We start from the raw sequence: 19,878 nt of genomic DNA, 5'->3' as shown, positions 1-19,878 counted from the left end.
GAACTTGCACAATTGGTGGCTGACTAAATACTTTTTTGCCCCACTGTAGGTACATGTATTTGTAGTATACTTAGCTGGGCATAAATGTATTTCAAATACTTTTTAGTATATTTATTTTTCACTAGGGTGGTTTCATGTTAAAGCCACATCAAGAGGACATTTCAGACAGTATATTGTATCAAAAGTTTTGATCTCTCCACCTATAATTTCGTTCAGTGTTTCTCTTCCTGAATCATTGTTGTCTGTTACTGTCTCAGTTACTGTCTTTTATTAGTACTTTATCAGTTAACTTACAATAAAGTGTCTCTATTGGTCACCAGCCCTGTGATGGAGGTCCCCAGCGACAGTCCGTTCAGTGAGGACCAGGCCCGCTGCTACTTCAGAGACATTGTTCTTGGCATCGAGTACTGTGAGTCATTTCCTTTATTTTAAAAACCATTTTCGAATTGCTGGGTCGACCTCACTGAGTTCCATTTTTAGTTTTTAGGAGACCACCTTGACATGGATTTTGTAACAGAGCATCTGAAGTTAAATAATTCCCAGTAGAGAAGAGTGAAGCAAACTCCTACTGATGAGTGCCTGTCATGAATCATTACTTATGTAAAAATAAAGACCCAAGAGAGTTCTGTCTCAAGAAAATCTCTATCTTCTATTTAGACAAGTCTAAATAACTTTATGGTGATCAACATATATGTCGACAGCTGAAGTTGTATTGAGCCTTTAAACAAGATGTAAATAACTTTATATAGCTTTATAGCTAACTCTGGCACAACACTGTTGTTGTGCGTTGTCCCTGTACAAATAAATTGAATAAATTTTTTTTTTTTTTTTAAAGATAATCGCTCAAACAAAGAGTGAGCTAGGCTGAGTTGATTGCCAAGTGTCTGTTCTGCTCATCAAGTGGAAACTCATTTCATAAGTTCATTTGAATCTTACTAACCAGGCAACACTCACTGTAGCAACTGTCTGGATGGCAACTGGCCATTTGCATGATTCGCCACAAATCAGTCTGTGTTAAAGATTAACTCCTTTGTGTGTGTTGGTAATCTGTGGACTGTAATCAGAGTATGTGACCATATTCCATTCATTTCATTAGCACTAAGCTAGTTACCTCAGGGAGACATGTCAATAGAATTAATTAATAGTAATATAAAAGATGTGTGTGTGTGTGTGTGGGGGGGGGGGTTATGCTACGTACACTGCTTGAGAGACATCTTGCATGAACTGTGGTGTACTCCATGTGTCACATTCACCTTGCTTGCTGACTTTGATGAAATAATTATATGCAATAACCTGCTAATACTTTGAACACATGTCTTTGTTCGTTAATGGATTTTCTTTTTTCATTACCATCTGAAGACGTCTGAGATGTGGCTCTTGTCACATATAACCAGCAATGGCAGATGACTGAAAGATGATAAGTGGTGGGCAGGTTATCTTTGATTGACCACTTGAGACAGGAAGGCATCTATTAACCAATCAAATTCATCTTCTGTGTGCACGGCCCAGGGGGACCTTCTTGAACCTGTCTGCGGTTCCTTAGTTAAGCCGAGAGCTCCTGTTGTCAGACACACTTGATTTTGTACCTCCTCTTCACTGGCTGTGCTCAACTTAGTATCGTTATTAAACTTTAATATGATTAAACATCCAAAAAGCAGGTTAAAACTGACATTTTGGTCAAAAATAAGTAACTTGTAAAGTATAAGTATGGATTTGTATTACACATTTTGTTCATATTTTAAATTTTTTCAGATTTCCTGCTAGGCTAAGTGATCAGAGTTAGTCACTGATGAAACATCAGGGCTCGCAAAATCGCTAGCCCGACGTCCCGGGGTTATTGCGTTTTCCAGTCGAGCTACCAAAATGTTTCACCTCCCTGCCCGACGGGCTTGAACAGTGATGTAAAATTCCTTTCTTGATTTGCGTTGTTCACTAGCTTGTATGGGTAAAACGGATCGTAGTTGATCGTTTGCACGTGTTTCTACGTCTTGACAATTTAAACATTCAAGTGTTTTAAACCATTCATGCGCATTCGGAGCTGCGTGCACTCATTCAACGCGCACACAGAGAGCCGTGTTTCAGACAATGCGCGTACACAGAATTGATTCCTCCTTCGCATATTCTTGCATCTGAATGAACACATACACACAAAAGTATCTCAAAATAACTGTCTCGGCAAGTATTCTCGTAAACACAGTCAGTTATGTCTTAGGTAAACCTAAACAGTGGAGAGAGAAATCTCAAGTGCATCATTATATTGGATCCGTGCATTCGGTCTTAAAGGGGCAGCAGCCTATAAATACCTGCTGTTCCATAAGCGCCACCTGCTGTCAGAGAGTGACATTTGCATCTCATTCTCAAAGCTAAAATCAAACCATTCTGTTTTTGCTTCAAATTTTCGAAATTATAAAATCTAATTGCAATCTAAATAACATGTATTTAGCATCTTTGTTTGGATCGTGATTAAAATCCAGTAGTTGCCTCTGATTTTAAATGGAAAAAGCACAGCCAAAGCATTAGTTTGTTTATATGAAGAGATTTATTTTATTTGTATTATTTAATTATTTGATTTGGGATTTGGTTTAAAATTTCAAGTTAGTTTTATTATTTGACATATTTCAATTTCACAAAGAAATGTGCAGCATTTTGTTGGAGAAATAATAAAAGGACACCTTTTCATTTATAATTTGTCTTAAATCTCATTTGGTTAAAAAGAAAAATTGTGAGAAAAATTGTATTGTGAAATTAGTATCGTGAATCGCATCGTGAGTTGAGTGAATCATTACATCCAGGGTTTGAAATGAACTTTTTCACTCACCAGCCAATTTGGCTACTAAATTTTTAAGCTACCAGCCATTCATAATCTCTACTAGCCAAAAAAATGTAACAAATAAATTATGAAAAAATGGCCGGAGGTAAGCCAACAGCTTGAGGCTGTCCACACTGGATGTGATTAAGCTTTATAAAATGGCTTAAAGGGATAGTTCACCCAAAAATGAAAATTCTGTCATTCAGGAACGCAAATTCGGAACACAAATTAAGATATTTTTGATGAAATCTGAGAGCTTTCTGACCCTCCATAGACAGCAATGCAACTGAAATGTTCCTAGGCCCAGAAACCTAGAAAGTACATCGGTAAAATGGTCCTTGTGACGTCAGTGGTTCAACTGTAATTTTATGAAGCTACTTTTTGTGTGCAAAGAAAACAAAAATAACTTTATTCAACAATTCTTCACTTCCATGTCAGTCCATGACGCATGCATGTGGTGCTTCTGACACAGGAGCCAACGTTCTGAACCCTTGTTTACAAGCAGAGGAATGCACACAAAAAGTATTCTCATAGCTTCATAAAATTGCGGTTGAACCACTGATGTCACATCGACTATTTTAATGATGTCCTGACTATTTTAACAATGTCTTTATACCTTTCTGGGCCTGGGAACGTTTCAGTTGCATTGCTGTCTATGGAGGGTCAGAAAGCTCTCGGATTTCATCACAAATATCTTAGTTTGTGTTCCGAAGATGCACGAAGGTCTTACAGGTTTCAAACGACACGAGGCTAAGTAATTAATTACAGAATTTTCATTTTTGGGTGAACTAACCCTTTAAATAAACACTTTGTTTTTGAACGGGACTTTGCTATTTCTCTCATGAACGTGTCATAGAGCTACACTGCCGTTCCAAAGTTTGGGGTGCAGAAGACTTTTGCCGACTAAGGCTGCATTTATTTGATCAAAATACATTTAAAACTGTAATATTGTGAAATATTGCAATTTAAAATAACTGCTTTCTATTTTAAATTTTTTAAATCAAATCAATTTCAGGATCCAACGTTCTGAACCCTTGTTTACAAGCAGAGGAATGCACACAAAAAGTATTCTCATAGCTTCATAAAATTGCGGTTGAACCACTGATGTCACATCGACTATTTTAATGATGTCCTGACTATTTTAACAATGTCTTTATACCTTTCTGGGCCTGGGAACGTTTCAGTTGCATTGCTGTCTATGGAGGGTCAGAAAGCTCTCGGATTTCATCACAAATATCTTAGTTTGTGTTCCGAAGATGCACGAAGGTCTTACAGGTTTCAAACGACACGAGGCTAAGTAATTAATTACAGAATTTTCATTTTTGGGTGAACTAACCCTTTAAATAAACACTTTGTTTTTGAACGGGACTTTGCTATTTCTCTCATGAACGTGTCATAGAGCTACACTGCCGTTCCAAAGTTTGGGGTGCAGAAGACTTTTAAAAAGTCTTCTGTGCCGACTAAGGCTGCATTTATTTGATCAAAATACATTTAAAACTGTAATATTGTGAAATATTGCAATTTAAAATAACTGCTTTCTATTTAAAATTTTTTAAATCAAATCAATTTATTTGATGGCAAAGCTGAATTTTTCAGTGTCACTTGATTCTTCAAAAGTCATTTTGATATGTTGATTTGGTGCTCATGAAACATTTCTTATTATTAGCAATGTTGAAAACATTTTTCAGGGTGTTTTGGTAAAAAGAAGTGCATTTATTTAAAATAAATTTTTTTGAAATAAGCTTTTTAAAAATCCTTTGCTGTCACTTTTGATCATTTTAATGTGTATTTGCTGAATTAAAATATTACTTTCTTTAAAAAACTAAATGTATGAACCCCTCACTTTTGAGCAGAATGGAAATTTTGGATGAACTGTCCCTTTAAGGAATTCTGTTCATCTCAATATCTCAAAAGTGTAGAACTCTCCTGCATCACTAAAGCAGAAGTTGTGTTTTTTTTTCAGGCTCTGGATGTGTGGGCTATGGGAGTGACCCTCTACTGTTTTGTGTATGGGAAGGTGAGTCGGCTCATGTGTTGATATGATCAGAGTGATAGCAGTAATTCTTCATTGTGGGATTAGCTATCAGAATGATCAATGGATGGGGCAGTGTGCTACTGCAGTGACATTTGTGATGGATGATTTTGATCACTCATCCGTCTCCCTCCTCTCTCTCTCTCTCTCCTACTATGTTTTTCTTCCTTGTCCTCCAGTGCCCATTTATTGATGAGTACATACTGGCACTTCACAATAAGATCAAGAGTAAGCCGGTGGAGTTCTCCGAGACGTAAGTCGCCCCTTGCTGTTTAGGATGCATCTGCTGTCTCTCAGGAACAAAGACAGAGAGTGGAAATGTCAGAGATGTTTGAGTGTATGGCAGTGTGAGCTAAATGCAGTATTGATACATGTTGGTTTAGTATGATATGTGACCCTGGACCACAAAACCAGTCTTAAGTCGCTGGGGTATATTTGTAGCAATAACCAAAAATACATTGTATGGGTCAAAATTATTGATTTTTCTTTTATGCCAAAAATCATTAGGATATTAAGTAAAGATTATGTTCCATGAAGATATTTTGTCAATTTCCTACTCTAAATATATTAAAACTTAATTTTTTATGAGTAATATGCATTGCTAAGAACTTCATTTTGATAACTTTAAAGGCGATTTTCTCAATATTTAGATTTTTCTCTCAGGAACAAAGACAGAGAGTGGAAATGTCAGAGATGTTTGAGTGTATGGCAGTGTGAGCTAAATGCAGTATTGATACATGTTGGTTTAGTATGATATGTGACCCTGGACCACAAAACCAGTCTTAAGTCGCTGGGGTATATTTGTAGCAATATCCAAAAATACATTGTATGGGTCAAAATGATTGATTTTTCTTTTATGCCAAAAATCATTAGGATATTAAGTAAAGATTATGTTCCATGAAGATATTTTGTCAATTTCCTACTCTAAATATATTAAAACTTAATTTTTTATTAGTAATATGCATTGCTAAGAACTTCATTTTGATAACTTTAAAGGTGATTTTCTCAATATTTAGATTTTTTTTTGCACCCTCAGATTCCAGATTTTCAAATAGTTGTATCTCTGCCAAATATTGTCATATCCTAACAAATCATACATCAATGGAAAGCTTATTTTAGCTTTCAGATGATGTATAAATCTCAATTTCAAAAAAGTGACCCTTATGACTGGTTTTGTGGTCCAGGGTCACATATTTGTGTATGATCCTGCAGGCCTGTTTGAATATGTTGATGAAGTCTGCCTTCTATGTGTGGAAGGCCAGAGGCCATCCGGATGCATGTCGTCTGGTATATGTGTTTGGACAAGTAATCAACTAATGAAAGAGCGTCTCTCTCTAACACACACTCTGTTCTCTAATGTCATGCCGCAGTGTTCTCAGTGACTGAACTAACTGTTCACAGTGTCATCATTTTGAATCCAATTCTGAATATCTACGTGGCCATGGGTTTCCAGTGGTATGGAATGTAGGGATGGGAATCACCACAGGCCTCACGATACGATATTATCACGATACTTGTGTCACGATACAATATTATTGCGATTTAAAATTTTATTCTGCGATATATTGCAATTTATTACCTTTTTCCAACTTCAAATTATGTCCCCAAAGGAAAACTTTGACAACATCTGTTTTAACTAAAAAGAAAAAATTCTCAGTTTGTTTATCTCACTTCAGTTTTATTGTTGCAGTGCAAAATGGGATTGTCAAGCAGACAAACTGATCAACACTTTCATGAAAACCTGTCATAAAGGTTGTATGCACCTGGCAAACTCAACTATTTGTATTACAGTCTAGTCTAGTCCACCTTAAAAAATGTAAACAGGTATGCACTGCTGTGCTACTACAGGTATTTTGAACAGTGCAACTTGAAATTGTACTAAAAAGTTGTGCAGACCCTTCAGCAATTGGGGCATTTGAAAGTAAATTACTGTTTATATTATTATTATTTTATGTAGCCTATATTATCGGTGCATCCCTACTTACATCCCCTCCTTGTTTACAAATCCGAAGTAAGTCCATACATCTTAGGCTGTCCTGATAACTTTCAGCGATGCCGCCCTCTTTATTTTACTAACTTACTGCATGCTGAAGGTGACCCAGTTGACCTCACCAGAAAAAAACTCAACACTACCATCTTGGATTGTAAAGAAATTAATTTTATTATTCTACCAAATAGTATAATAAAAGATCGATACTTGGCATCCGTGTATCGATACAATATTCCCACGGAAAATATCGCGATACTATGCTGTATCGATTTTTTCCCCCACCCCTAATGGAATGACAATTAGACAATTACAATGACAATTACAATACACACTAAATACACGTAGTCACGCAATGATGATGTTGTTAACATTAACAATTTGAGAACAAAGTATAACAATTATAATAATTTGCACAGTTTGATGTGATCTGAGCTAACTTTGCTAACTTCAATCACCATTGGTAGCGTGATTTATTGTAAAACATTTTTTTTTTCAGTTTGTCAGAACAAAACTGACAGACATGTTACTTACTTATTCAGATTACATTTTCTGGCAAAACTTCTTATTTTGGACCTACTTCCAAGACATAGTATCTGTAATTCTGAAGTACAGTGAATATCCATACTGTGCGTTGACTGACAGCCCACACATACTCCTCAAAACATTAGATTAATTTGCTCTGAGGAGCCATGCGGATGCACAACCCAAGTAAAGAAGATAATTCCACAAATAACTGCAATTGCAGGTTTCAAACAGAGATGGTGACAAAAAGCCAAAACATTTGGACTGCAGTTTTAAAATTCTACTGTAACTGCTATAAATGTACTGTTACACTCTGCCTCTTAAAACATAAACCTCACTAAATTTTAAGTCTTGGCTTAAAACAAGAAAACAAATTAGGGGAATGGGGAAAAATAGATATATTCAACAGAGTCAGCCTAATTCAAGTGATAACATATGAATCCATCTTGTTTTAAGGATGTTTAGATAGTTGTACCAGGAAAAAAGACAACAATACTCTGCCCTTCTGTACTGGTTTTTGTACTTTACTGTACAATTCCATTTTATTCTACTGTTCTCTATGCTACGTTATAACAGCATTAAAGATATCCGTCCGTCCTCCTCCTGTTACAGAAGCTGTGTGACAGTCAGTGTGTGTTTGAAACAGTGTTTTTATGTCTGCAGTGTGTCACCTCTTGTAAAAGTGTGCTGTCATTGTTTAGCTGTGCAGTCAGATGTTTGGTTTTTGTTTTACTACTTCAGATATTTGCTCTGTGTTTCTGTGATATCTCAGGCCAGCTATCAGTGAGGGGCTGAAGAACCTGGTCTCACGAATGCTGGACAAAAACCCAGACACCAGGATCACCATTCCTGAGATCAAAGTAAGTCTACATAAGACACAAAATGAGCATTTCAGAAATTGAGAGAGGCAAGTAATCCCTTTCACCATCTTCACAGATCTCTATTGCAAAATACGGAGTTTCAAAGATTCACTTAGGAGTTCTTCTATTTAAATTAAAATGAATGTCCACATTTGACTTTTTGATTTGGATGGTATTATTAATTGTGTTTTTCCTCAAGAAATCACCTAAATTTACCTTTATGCATACCAGAGAAATTGAATACAACATCACTTAATATTGAAATTATAGTCAGTATCTCAAAAAGAAATGTCCAAAGAACATTCCCGAGAGTGTCTCATTAGTCTGCACTCTCAAATCAGCAGTGTTTCTATCAAAGACCATTCCTGAGCCACATCCAGGGATAGTGTTAAAATATGACACAGTATCTCTGATAGCTTCTGCACCATCTAGCAGAGTTGGTGTTTGGGCAGGAACACATCAGCTAATCCCCATGGACAGAGATTTTGGTTCACATTCTGGAAACTTCCATCTGCTGTCTCAGTGTGACAGAGAGTGTGAATAATTAGCACACACACATTCGGCCATCAGAGACTCCTGCCTGTATGTCATTACACAGAAAATGTTCCATTAAAGCAGCGATCCCCAGGGCACACGTTAATCAGAGCTGCACGACCTACATTCACTCAACAGCTCTACTCTTATATCCTTCAGACTAACTTTGTTTTTAAGACAAATGTTGTATTTCTTTAATGATTTTCTGGTTGGATGGGTGAATAGACGAATGGATATATGGAACAATCTACAGATATTTGAATGGATGGATAAATGAAAGGACTGATGGATGAGCAGATGAATGGAATGGAAGGATAGAAGGTTAGATGGATGGACCAATGAATGGACAAATGGGTGGATGGATGGAAGAAAAGATGTGTGGACAGATCGACAGACCGATGGATAGATGAATGGAAGGCTAGATGATGGCTGGATGGATGAAACAATAGATGGATGAATGGATGATCAATGAATGTAAGTGTGGATGAATTGTTTGATGGATTTATAGTGGAATGAATGAAAGGATGAAAAAGAAGGTTAGATGAATGGAAAAATGGATGGTCAGATGGATAGATGGGTGGATTGAACAAAAGATGTGTGGACAGATCTACAGACAGATGGATAGACAGACCAATAGATAGATGAATGGAAGGATAGATGATGGATGTATGGACTGATCTATGGATGGATGGATGAATGAATGAAAGTGTAGATGAATGGTTTGATGGATTTATGGAGGAATGAATGAAAGAAAGTTAGATGAATGGACCAATGAATGGAAAAATGGATGGTCAGATAGATAGATGATGGATGGATGGAACAAAAGATGTGTGGACAGATCTACAGACAGATGGATAGACAGACCAATAGATAGATGAATGGAAGGATAGATGATGGATGTATGGACTGATCTATGGATGGATGGATGAATGAATGAAAGTGTAGATGAATGGTTTGATGGATTTATGGAGGAATGAATGAAAGAAAGTTAGATGAATGGACCAATGAATGGAAAAATGGATGGTCAGATAGATAGATGATGGATGGATGGAACAAAAGATGTGTGGACAGATCTACAGACAGATGGATTTAAAGACCAATAGATAGATGAATGGAAGGATAGATGATGGATGTATGGACTGATCTATGGACGGACGGACGGACGGACGGACGGATGGATGGATGGATGGATGAATGAATGAATGAAAGTGTGGATGAATGGTTTAATGGATTTATGGAGGAATGAATGAAAGAAAGTTAGATGAATGGACCAATGAATGGAAAAATTAATGGTCGGATGGATGAATGGTCAAATGAATGAATGAATGTGTGGATGAATGTTTAGATGGATTTATGGAGGATTGAATGAAAGAAAGTTAGATGAATGGACCAATGAATGGAAAAATGGATGGTCGGATGGATGGAAGAAAAGATGTGTGGACAGATCTACAGACAGATAAATAAAAAATATAAATGGACAAATGTAAAGATGAATGGAAGGATAGATTATGGCTGAATAGATGAAACAATAGATGGATGAATGGATGTATGGACTCATCTATGGACATATGGATGAATGGATGGATGGATGAATGGAAGCATGGGTGAATCGTTTAATGGATTTATGGAGGAATTAATGAAAGGATGGATAGAATGTTAGATGAATGGACTAATGAATGGAAAAATGGATGGTCAGATGGTTGGATGGATAGATGAAAGGATTGATGATGACTGGATGGATAAAACAATAGATGGATGGATGGATGAAAGAAAAGATGTAAAAACTGATCTACGGACAGATTAATAAATGGGTGGACGGACTTATACTGTAGATGGATGGATGAATAGATGATGGCTGGACATGAAACAATAGATGGATGGACGAATGGATTAATCGATGGAAGAAAAATGTGTGGATTGATCTATGGACAGATGGATGGAGGGAAGAATTAAAGGATCAGTGGATGAAACGATGAATAGAAGGACAGTTGATGGCTAGGCAAATGGATGATTTAACGGAAGAGTACATAAATGGATGGATGGAATGATAGGTTGGCATGTGTTATATATGTATGTGTGTCTATCTTCAGGTGGACCCCTGGGTGACTAAGGATGGCACTGACCATTTGCCTTTAGAAGAGGAGCACTGTACTATAGTAGAAGTCACTGAAGAAGAGGTGCAGAACTCAGTGAAGTTCGTCCCCAGTCTGTCTGCTGTGGTAAGTGAAACAGAGCAAGCACAAGGGCGTCTGTGGATTAAATACATGAGCTACTGAACAGTAGTTACAAGAACATAAACACACAGAGGCCACATGCCTTGCCCAGATGTTTTTAAGACTTTGTACTGCTGTCAATGAGTGGATGAATAAGAAGGTTAAGACACACTTGACCTCAACCAAACAACTGAAACCTAACCACGTCAAACTGACCCTGCTTCTGAACTGTCAGTTTTTCCTCGATTATTTACATAGATTTAGTCCTTCTCACCATCACATTTCAGTAAATAGTACTTTTAGCACACTGCTGTTTTTCCATTAATGTTTTGTATTTGTATGTGTATGTGTTGTATTTCTACATGCCCTGATCTGTATTCTTTGATATGTACAGTAATTGATATATTGTTGTTGTTACTGTAGATTTTGGTCAAAGCCATGTTAAGGAAGCGTTCCTTTGGGAATCCATTTGAGTGTCCCAGCAGGAGAGAAGAGAGATCCATGTCTGCACCTGGCAGTCTGCTCATGTAAGTGTTCCAAACTGACAAACTATAGCAACTGATGACCAGCAAGAAGCCATATTTATATCCCTTGACAAATCCAAATGACTTTCCTTTTCCACACAAGCCCTTTGTAAGAGGCTGAAATCTTTTCAGCATTGCATCTTTCATTCTTTGCTTTTTTCGCTCTCACATTCAAGGTCGCAGCATGATATTTCAGACGTCATGTCTATCTATTTGAACAGGAAGGTTTGCTAATAGTCAACCATTATTTCTCCTGCTGCCAACATACGTTTCCATAGTAGCATGATTCAGTTGTTTTTTTCCTCTTGCACTAGCATTGAAAGCTCCAGGACTTGATGTTTTCACAATTTCCCTGTCTAGAACTTTCTCCTCCGCACTACACTGAGGAGATGGCTAACTCCCTTATCAATCATTTAGATTTCAAATTCAATCTTTTATATGTTTTTCAGATATTTTCTAGATGAGATGAGACTTGAGGAAAATTAGTTTTGGCATTGTATTTTCCTCCTTTTTTCCCTAATATATATATATATATATATATATTAGTGCTGTCAATCGATTAGAAAAAATTCACTAATTAATCACACTTTTTTCTGAAATTAATCGCGATTAATCCCACCTAATATTTACATTTTTAAATATATTTTTATATTGCAAAAAATTCACATTCAATCTTCAAATTAATGTAGAAACAACATAAAGACAGTATATTTTTTATATTTGTTTAATGGCATCTTTTTTTATGACTGAAGGCAAGTATCACTGATACCAATACTACTGATGTCTCTAGGAAATTGTTCTTTTTTCCTAATATTTAACCATTGACTATAGCCATTCAACATTACAGTATAAGTGAGAGCTGTCAATTTTAACATTTATTACTTTAAAAAATAGCAACTTCTAATTGAAGTTAAATTAAAACAATCTTCACATAAACCCATTATAATAAATGTCATATTTACCTGTGCCCTTCAGCAAGTAGGAAATATACAGAAATTGGATACAATTATCAAACTCTAAATTCTACGTTAAATAAAGATGAATAATTAAAGCTACAAAAGTTATTGATTTTCTCTTTTTTTCTTTTGTTCTTTAAATAAACAGACATCACAGCAGCTGGGCTATTAGGTTATTTGGCTGCTATTACTTTAAGAGCTGCCGCTGCTGAACATGATGCGGATCTGACACGCATGTTCATAGTTTCATTCGTGCTTTCATATGAAATGATACAGGCTACAGTGCACTACGAGCACAGTATAATGACTGACAGGACAGGAAAATTTGTTTTTACTGACATATGGCCTGACAACATCTCATCTGACTGCAGTTCTTGTCAAGAAAAAAAGACACAGAAGCAGCAGTTGTGAGCCCTGAACTCTAGCCCTGTGTTATAAATTATGTATATATATATAATTTTTTTGTGTGTATACTACAAAAAATTACTATATATACAGATTTTTTTTACTGATATATACGTTTTGAAAATGTAAAAATTTGACACATTTAAAATTATTATTTAAAATAATTTATAAATCAATTGAATGAATTATACATTTATATATAATATAAATATATTATATTATATATAAATTTAAATTAATTTAGTGTTTGTGTGTTTATAATTTATTTAATTTATAATTAATTTAAAAACTAATTTTCATGTTTTCATTCAAAGGTTAAAAAATAAGTCACAACAGTAATTCAGTTTCTTTGAATTGTGCTGGATGTTTGCAGCATCCCTCCTGTGACAGTTATTCTCGGAGGCTTTTTGCTGTTAATGTGCCCACTAGACTGACAGTAAGTGTCTCCATGAAGTAATTTCTGTCTCTACACGGCTGCTTTTCCCACATAAAAGCGGGTTTGTTCAAGGACAGCAGAATGTTCTCTCACTCTTCCTCTCTGTGTGCTGTCTGTGTGATGCCTGTCAGAATCAGCAGAGGGTTGCTCTCTGTCTTCTGAATGCCCTGGATCAATACAAACAGTCTGGTTATCTCTGTATGCATCCCATGTAGACCGAAGGCAGCCTTGTGTATATTTTAATGCAGGGCTGAAATCTCTCTGTGATGGGTTATGTGCCGTATGCAGTTATTATTCGTACAATCAAAACTGAAAGGTAATTTTATTTGATCTGTAAACAAATTGACATGCTTGTTTGGTGTGGCCTCTATGTTGACAAAGGTGAAATCTCTTGGGGAACAAGATGGATCAATACTGTGACTCAGCAGGTCACCTCCTTTTCCAAGAGGCAGTTGGTTGTATTTTCATTTACCTCTATAATTTTTTTATAAGCCATTTGTCAGTTACTTGTTCAATCCGTGTATCATTCGATCATTCGTTTTTTGATTTAATATTGAAAGTAGAAAAATGAGAAAACGGCACCTTTTTCGGTTTTTGTTTTTTTCCAAAAAACGAAAAACGAGAATTCAGCTTAAATTTTCGTTTTTCGTTCATGGGTGGAAAAATGAATAAACAGCTTGAATACTTGATTTCTACATGTGGGCGGGAATTAAACGCCCCTTTCTGCTGATTGGTCAGCCGAAGATCAAACCGTGCCATCATCAGTTCGTTTGCAGTATCACGCAGCAGAATAATAGTCCTCTGCTGCTGCAGTTGTACGGATTAATAACCCATTTTATCAATTTCATATTTTTCTCATCAAACAGACTAATGAATAGCTCGACACAACTCGTACCGGGGCAGAGTCTAGATAGGTCTTTCTTCTGTGTAGACCAGCGGTTCTTAAAGTGATAGGGTTTCTGCTAGTTTGATATTCGACTGACCAATCAGCAGAAAGGGGCGTTTAATTCCCGCCCACGTGTAGAAATCCAATATTCAAGCTGTTTATTCATTTTTCCACCCATGAACGAAAAACTAAAATTTAAGATGAATTTTCGTTTTACGTTTTTTGGAAAAAAACGAAAAAGGAGCCGCTTTCTAATTTTTCTACTTTCAATATTAAATAAAAAAACGAATGATCGAATGATACACGGATTTTTGTTCCCTCTGAGTTATAGTGTTTTTGATTGAATGGATAAAAAGCAGCAGCTCCCCCAGTTGGTAGAATGTCATCATCAGAATTTTGAAAATCCCTCTGTCCCTTTAAATCTCCAACTATCAGGGGTGCTCATTTGCATGTCATCCATAATTCAGTGTCAGGTTGAATACACTACCTCCTGCACATTAATAACCTTTTTCATCTAAACACACACTTACTGTGCATAGCCAACACACACTTCCCCTCCCTTTCTGAGACATTCATGCACTCTCAGGCGACTGCAGTTGTTACTCTGTGATGACAGCAAGGATTGAGATTCTTGTGAATCTCATGAAGATTGTATTAATTAGGATTACATTTTCTACATCTCTCTTAAATATTCATTTTCTCAGAATATTGCCACTTTAATAACAAGCACAATATAATAGTAATTTCTTTCTAACAGCTATACAGTACTGTAAATTTCATTTCCCATGCTCCATTCTACTTATTTTTCTGCAATATAGTGAACTCGTAAATTTTTTTAAATATTATGTTAATAACATTGTTAACTCTAATTTTTAATGACTTTTTTATGTTCTATCTATCCATCTATCTAATATGTACATATTTATGTATATTTGTGTGTATTTATGTATATATGTATATACATTTCATCAAAAAATTCACTAGTACACAGTTTAAATATCTTTAAGTCATCATTTATTGACTGTAACATCAAAATAATTATTATTGTATCAGCCACAATTTATATCACATTAGTCAGCTTATTATCTTTTGTTTGTGCTGGATAGCACCTGCCTGCACTGTACAGCTGTATATTAAACATGAAATATGTTTTTAATACGATTTTCAGTTTGTTGCATCGTGCCACATTTTACTTTCTGTGTAGGCCTTGTTAGGACACGGTATAACGCTATACACATCACTGAATCATAACTGCCGCAAAGGAAAAGAAATGGCCGTATCATTACACATTTGTTGGCTGTGATGAAAATATGGCTGCACATTATTACATTTCAGCACTTTTTTCTGGCCTCCAGCACCTTAAAAATTGCTTCCATTTTCTAGCCACAGAGCGCAGGTTGACTGTGGGTAACCTATTCATATGCTCATGAAGCCCAGACTGGAGTTAGTTGATATTTCCTGTTGATGTTTGTCAAATACAAGGGTTAAACGCTGTCTCTGGACAAATATGCTTGCCATTTGATGAGTTTTTCTAAGCGTCTGGGCACGTCCGTCTCTCTTCATTTGTTGATGCTAACGCTATCTGTCTCTGACAGCACTAAGCTAGAAGTATATGCAAACCAACTATCTCTGACTGCAGTTTTATAAGATTATCTGAGGAGTACCATTTTCATAAACTGATTTTTATTGCAGAACATGATTTAAATGCAGTAAACCTTTCCCTATTAATGTAACTGGCATTTTGACCAGCAATAACTCACAGGAGCCTCTATAATGACCTGGTTCCTGCCGCTTTACTTCACATGAAACCGCTGACACTGTCCTCCCTTTCCTCCACTCTCTGTCTCTCTCTGCTGCAGGGACTCTTGGCCGTTCCGGCCCTCTTTTAAACTCCAGCCCTCATTAAGGTAACTCATTGTGACAGGTGGTCATTGTCATTTGTCACTCAAGCCCTGTGTCAGATTCCCTGCCCTTCTCCATGCATTCCCACGGGTCAGTGAAAGTATGAGTCATTTCAGCCTCTATCCTGTCCTTGTGTGGCATTTCTCTTGCTTCATGACAGTAAAAGTATTTGGTGATAGAAGAGTCTAACCATGTGAAACACCTCATGTCATGGTCCTTCATTCAATCCCACCTCTGTGTGCAGTTGTGTCTTTTGCAGCGAACCTTCCCATGTTCATGTGTTTCCTCTAAGATTGTTCGTCAGTGTGCTCAAAGAAAATTTCTAGTTTTCAATTTAATACTGGATAGTTTCAAGTCACCACAGACTGTCTTCCTACAAATGCTTCACACCTGTTTAATATAATGCACATTGCATTAAATGCGTAGTGCATAGTTTTTTTGTGCATGATTTATGTTATGAAGGTAGACCAGTCTTCAGTGTCACATGATCCTTTGGAAATCATTCTAATATGCTGATTTGGTGCTCAAAAACCACAGTGCTTAATATTTTTGTGAAAACCATGGTCATTTGTTCAGAATAGATCCTTAAAAACAACCTTTAATTGCATTTTTTTGAAACTATGCAAAAGTCTTTACTGGCACTTTTGATCAATTTAATGTATCCTTGCAGAATAAAAGCATTAATTTCTTCATATCCAACTATTTTTAACTATTCACCTAAACTATACTTTGTCATATATAACTAGCTGGTTTGAAGCTTACAAGATTTCAAAAATATTAGTTATCAAGATATAAAAAAATATTTTTTTTCCCCTCAAGTTACTTGATAGCAACTAAATGAGATATTGTCAGATGCAATGTCTTTGAAAAAAAAAAAACTATACCTAGACAAAATCACAAAGAATTCATATAATTTCTGCTAATTTCCTCCTTTTTTTCTATGGAACCATTCACAGTGCAGTTTTTAATTATTATTTAATATTGTGTTATCATTGAGTTCAGATTTATTTGCCCTAAAGTAAATAAAAAGTGAGACAAACTGCTGCTGGTTGCCTTACATCTTGAGTTTGCAGCATCTCTCTGTCAATTTAATTTCAGTTTCATTTCAAACTACTTCATGACCAAACTTAATAGGTGTACAATCCTTGTCCTGGAGGGACAACATCCTGTAGAATTTGGCTCCATCTTGTACCAATGTACCTGCCTAAAAGATTCCAATAATCCCGAAGAGCTTGATTACCTTGGTTCAGTTATTTGACTGGGATTGCAGCTAAATTCTGCAGGTCAGTGGTCCTCCAGGAGCAAGATTGGACTGCTGTTACAAAAGCTTGCCTTTCAAGATCAACTACTGGATCAAAGCAGGGATCATATAGAAAGGCAATGATTCAAAATTTCTCTCTGTTTTTCTTTCTCTCTCAGAAAAGGGAGCAGTGGAGAGGCTGGTAGAGAAGTTGAGCTCGAGGATTTACATGAGGACGAACCACCCACCTCTTGAGTGTCTTCATAGATCCTGAAGAGTTCCTCATTGTCCTTCCATTCCTTCGAGCAGAAGATGATCATGACCCAAACTGCTCCACTACACTCTGTTTCCACCGACTTGAGGCTTACCTTGACATTGAACTGGATTCTGCTATTGCTAGTCATCCTTCAGGCTTTTCATCTTTGTCAGTCTTGCACAAGAATCACTTTTCCTGCCTATGGTTCTCATGAAACCTGGCCTTGATAATTTGGCGGAAAACTATTCTTTCTCCTTCATACCATTTGGATCTTTCCATCCTGGTCCTCACATCCTGGCTAAACTAGTAGATTTGGTGTGGAATCTATATTAGGCCAGGTTTGTGTGAAAGACTATGCCACAAGTGTTCTAGTGCATAAGACTAAAGCATGGACAAAAGATGCTATTAACTTGGTAAGCTGTTGATGCAGTGTGCTGCCATCATAACCTCTGTACATGTGTAGAAAATAATAGCAATGGCGTCTTGCCTTTTTTGTATATGTTAATGTGCAATTCTTAACCTTATCCATCATAGCATGCCTGAAATATGGCCTTCTCCATATAATGGTGGTTCCATATCTCTGTTGCTTTCCATTTTTTCATACCATAAAATTGTCTAATTTCATTCTGATACGATATATAAACACACACAGTGTCGTACTGTGAAACAAAGGGGCTTATGTAACTACTAGACACTAAAAGAGGCTCTTGTCTTCACATTCAATCAATTCTAGAAAACAGGGCTTTCTCATACAGCGTGTTTGAGCACTCGGTATAACCATTATCTAGAACATGGCTTATTTTCCATGTTTGTGAATGTCGCAAATGCAGCATACGGATCACACCGGATGCAGGGCTCTCGTGTTGCAGCACTTTGTCTCTCTGCAGGAACAGAATGTGTCATTGTTTACCGAGTCTTCACATTCCAAAAGGCTTATTTGTCAGTCAGCAGTGCTAACGGGCCCTCGAACACACACGCAAACATGCCACCGAGGCGAGCGGGTGTGCACTGATGTGGAAAGAGAGGGAGTCACTTTCACTCAAAACAGACAAGCCAATTGAAGGAAGGATCTGAATATGGTGTTTAGCTGTGTAACGAAAGTGAACTGCCATTCAATGTCATCACTGTCCCTCTCGGCCTGTATTAACTCCGTCCAAAACAATACGCCCTTGTTTACATCGGATCATCTGCCAGTCGAACCCATCATCCCCTGTGTTCGAATCACGTATTGAAAGTACAAAGAGAGTCTGAGTGGACAATCATTGTAAAGGGACATTGACGATCGAGATGTTTAATTACCAGAGCAGAGCACTCATATTAATTAGATTTTTACTATGCGTGTTTCAATTTTAAAAGGACAGTTCACCCAGGAATTAAATAGCATTAATAGCAAATACTTGCCTATTCAGACCAATGCTTAAAAAAATGTCAGACAGGCTGAATTAAAAGGACAAAATTCACTCTATTAAGTCGGTGGCTCTGTTCAAAAGCAGAAATACCCCATTTACCCTGGTATTCTAAGTGCTGTGCAGTGTTCTATTTCTGATGCCCAGTTGTCATGGAGAAAAAGGAAGTCAAACCATATTTACGTTTTCGAACAGCCATTCCGATTTTTGTGTTTATTATTGTGATTATCAAACAACACTGGATTCTTTGTCTGTTATTCACATTTGCTTAGCAAAATAGTCTGTTCGTGAGCACCACCAAGTCATTGTTTTATGTAACAGCAGTGGCTCATGGCATGTGATCAAAAGCGCAAATATGAATGGTTTTCCAGTTTTCTTCTCAGTGCAATGGAAGAGAGATTACAACACCTCTTCATAAATAAATTAAAAAAAGTTGCATTAATGGTATGCAAATGATTGTGTCGGTCTGAACAGACGCATTAATTCAAATACATTTAAATGAATGTTTATCAAAGCAAATATTTGTCTTTATGTGAACAGGCCTTTACCCTCATATCATTCCAAACTTTTTTTGCGTGAAACACGAAAAGAGATATTCAGCCGAATGTCCAAGCTGCTCATGTAATGCAATTGGTTGGGTCACCAACCATTCCCCTTTCATTGCATAGAAATGAACTGCTTTGACTATTTCAGGGTGAACTGCCCCTTTAATTAATTTTACAAGAATAAAACTGGACTCAAATCAGGTCAGCTGCCAATTATTTTCAGTTAACTGGTTACGTAAGCAGTGAATGCTTAGAGAAAACCTTTAATCGAAGTCACCCATTTAGAGGACTCATTATTGCTTATATGAAGATAGATTGATAAACCGCAGTGAACCACTTTCATTATATTCTCACTAATATCC

The 19,878-nt window shown here is 36.6% G+C and overlaps 1 protein-coding gene across 1 annotated transcript in view; it reads left to right on the top strand.

Moving 5' to 3' along the window:
• The window catches only part of LOC107598076 (calcium/calmodulin-dependent protein kinase kinase 1-like), a 63,723-nt gene extending 44,033 nt beyond the window's left edge, over nucleotides 1–19,690 (top strand). The window contains exons 11-18 of the mRNA XM_016289339.1: nucleotides 275–366; nucleotides 4,773–4,826; nucleotides 5,021–5,094; nucleotides 8,126–8,213; nucleotides 10,838–10,966; nucleotides 11,384–11,487; nucleotides 16,027–16,074; nucleotides 17,489–19,690. Coding sequence (XP_016144825.1) covers nucleotides 275–366; nucleotides 4,773–4,826; nucleotides 5,021–5,094; nucleotides 8,126–8,213; nucleotides 10,838–10,966; nucleotides 11,384–11,487; nucleotides 16,027–16,074; nucleotides 17,489–17,564 — 665 coding nt within the window. The 3' untranslated portion in view covers nucleotides 17,565–19,690. The remainder of the gene's footprint in view (nucleotides 1–274; nucleotides 367–4,772; nucleotides 4,827–5,020; nucleotides 5,095–8,125; nucleotides 8,214–10,837; nucleotides 10,967–11,383; nucleotides 11,488–16,026; nucleotides 16,075–17,488) is intronic.
• Nucleotides 19,691–19,878: the final 188 nt, after the last annotated feature.

This window comes from Sinocyclocheilus grahami, unplaced genomic scaffold (genome assembly GCF_001515645.1).
Source record: "Sinocyclocheilus grahami isolate Dianchi unplaced genomic scaffold, SAMN03320097.WGS_v1.1 scaffold12.1, whole genome shotgun sequence".
NCBI classification, from domain to species: Eukaryota; Metazoa; Chordata; class Actinopteri; order Cypriniformes; family Cyprinidae; genus Sinocyclocheilus; species Sinocyclocheilus grahami.
This window is presented reverse-complemented; position numbering and strand designations above follow the sequence as displayed.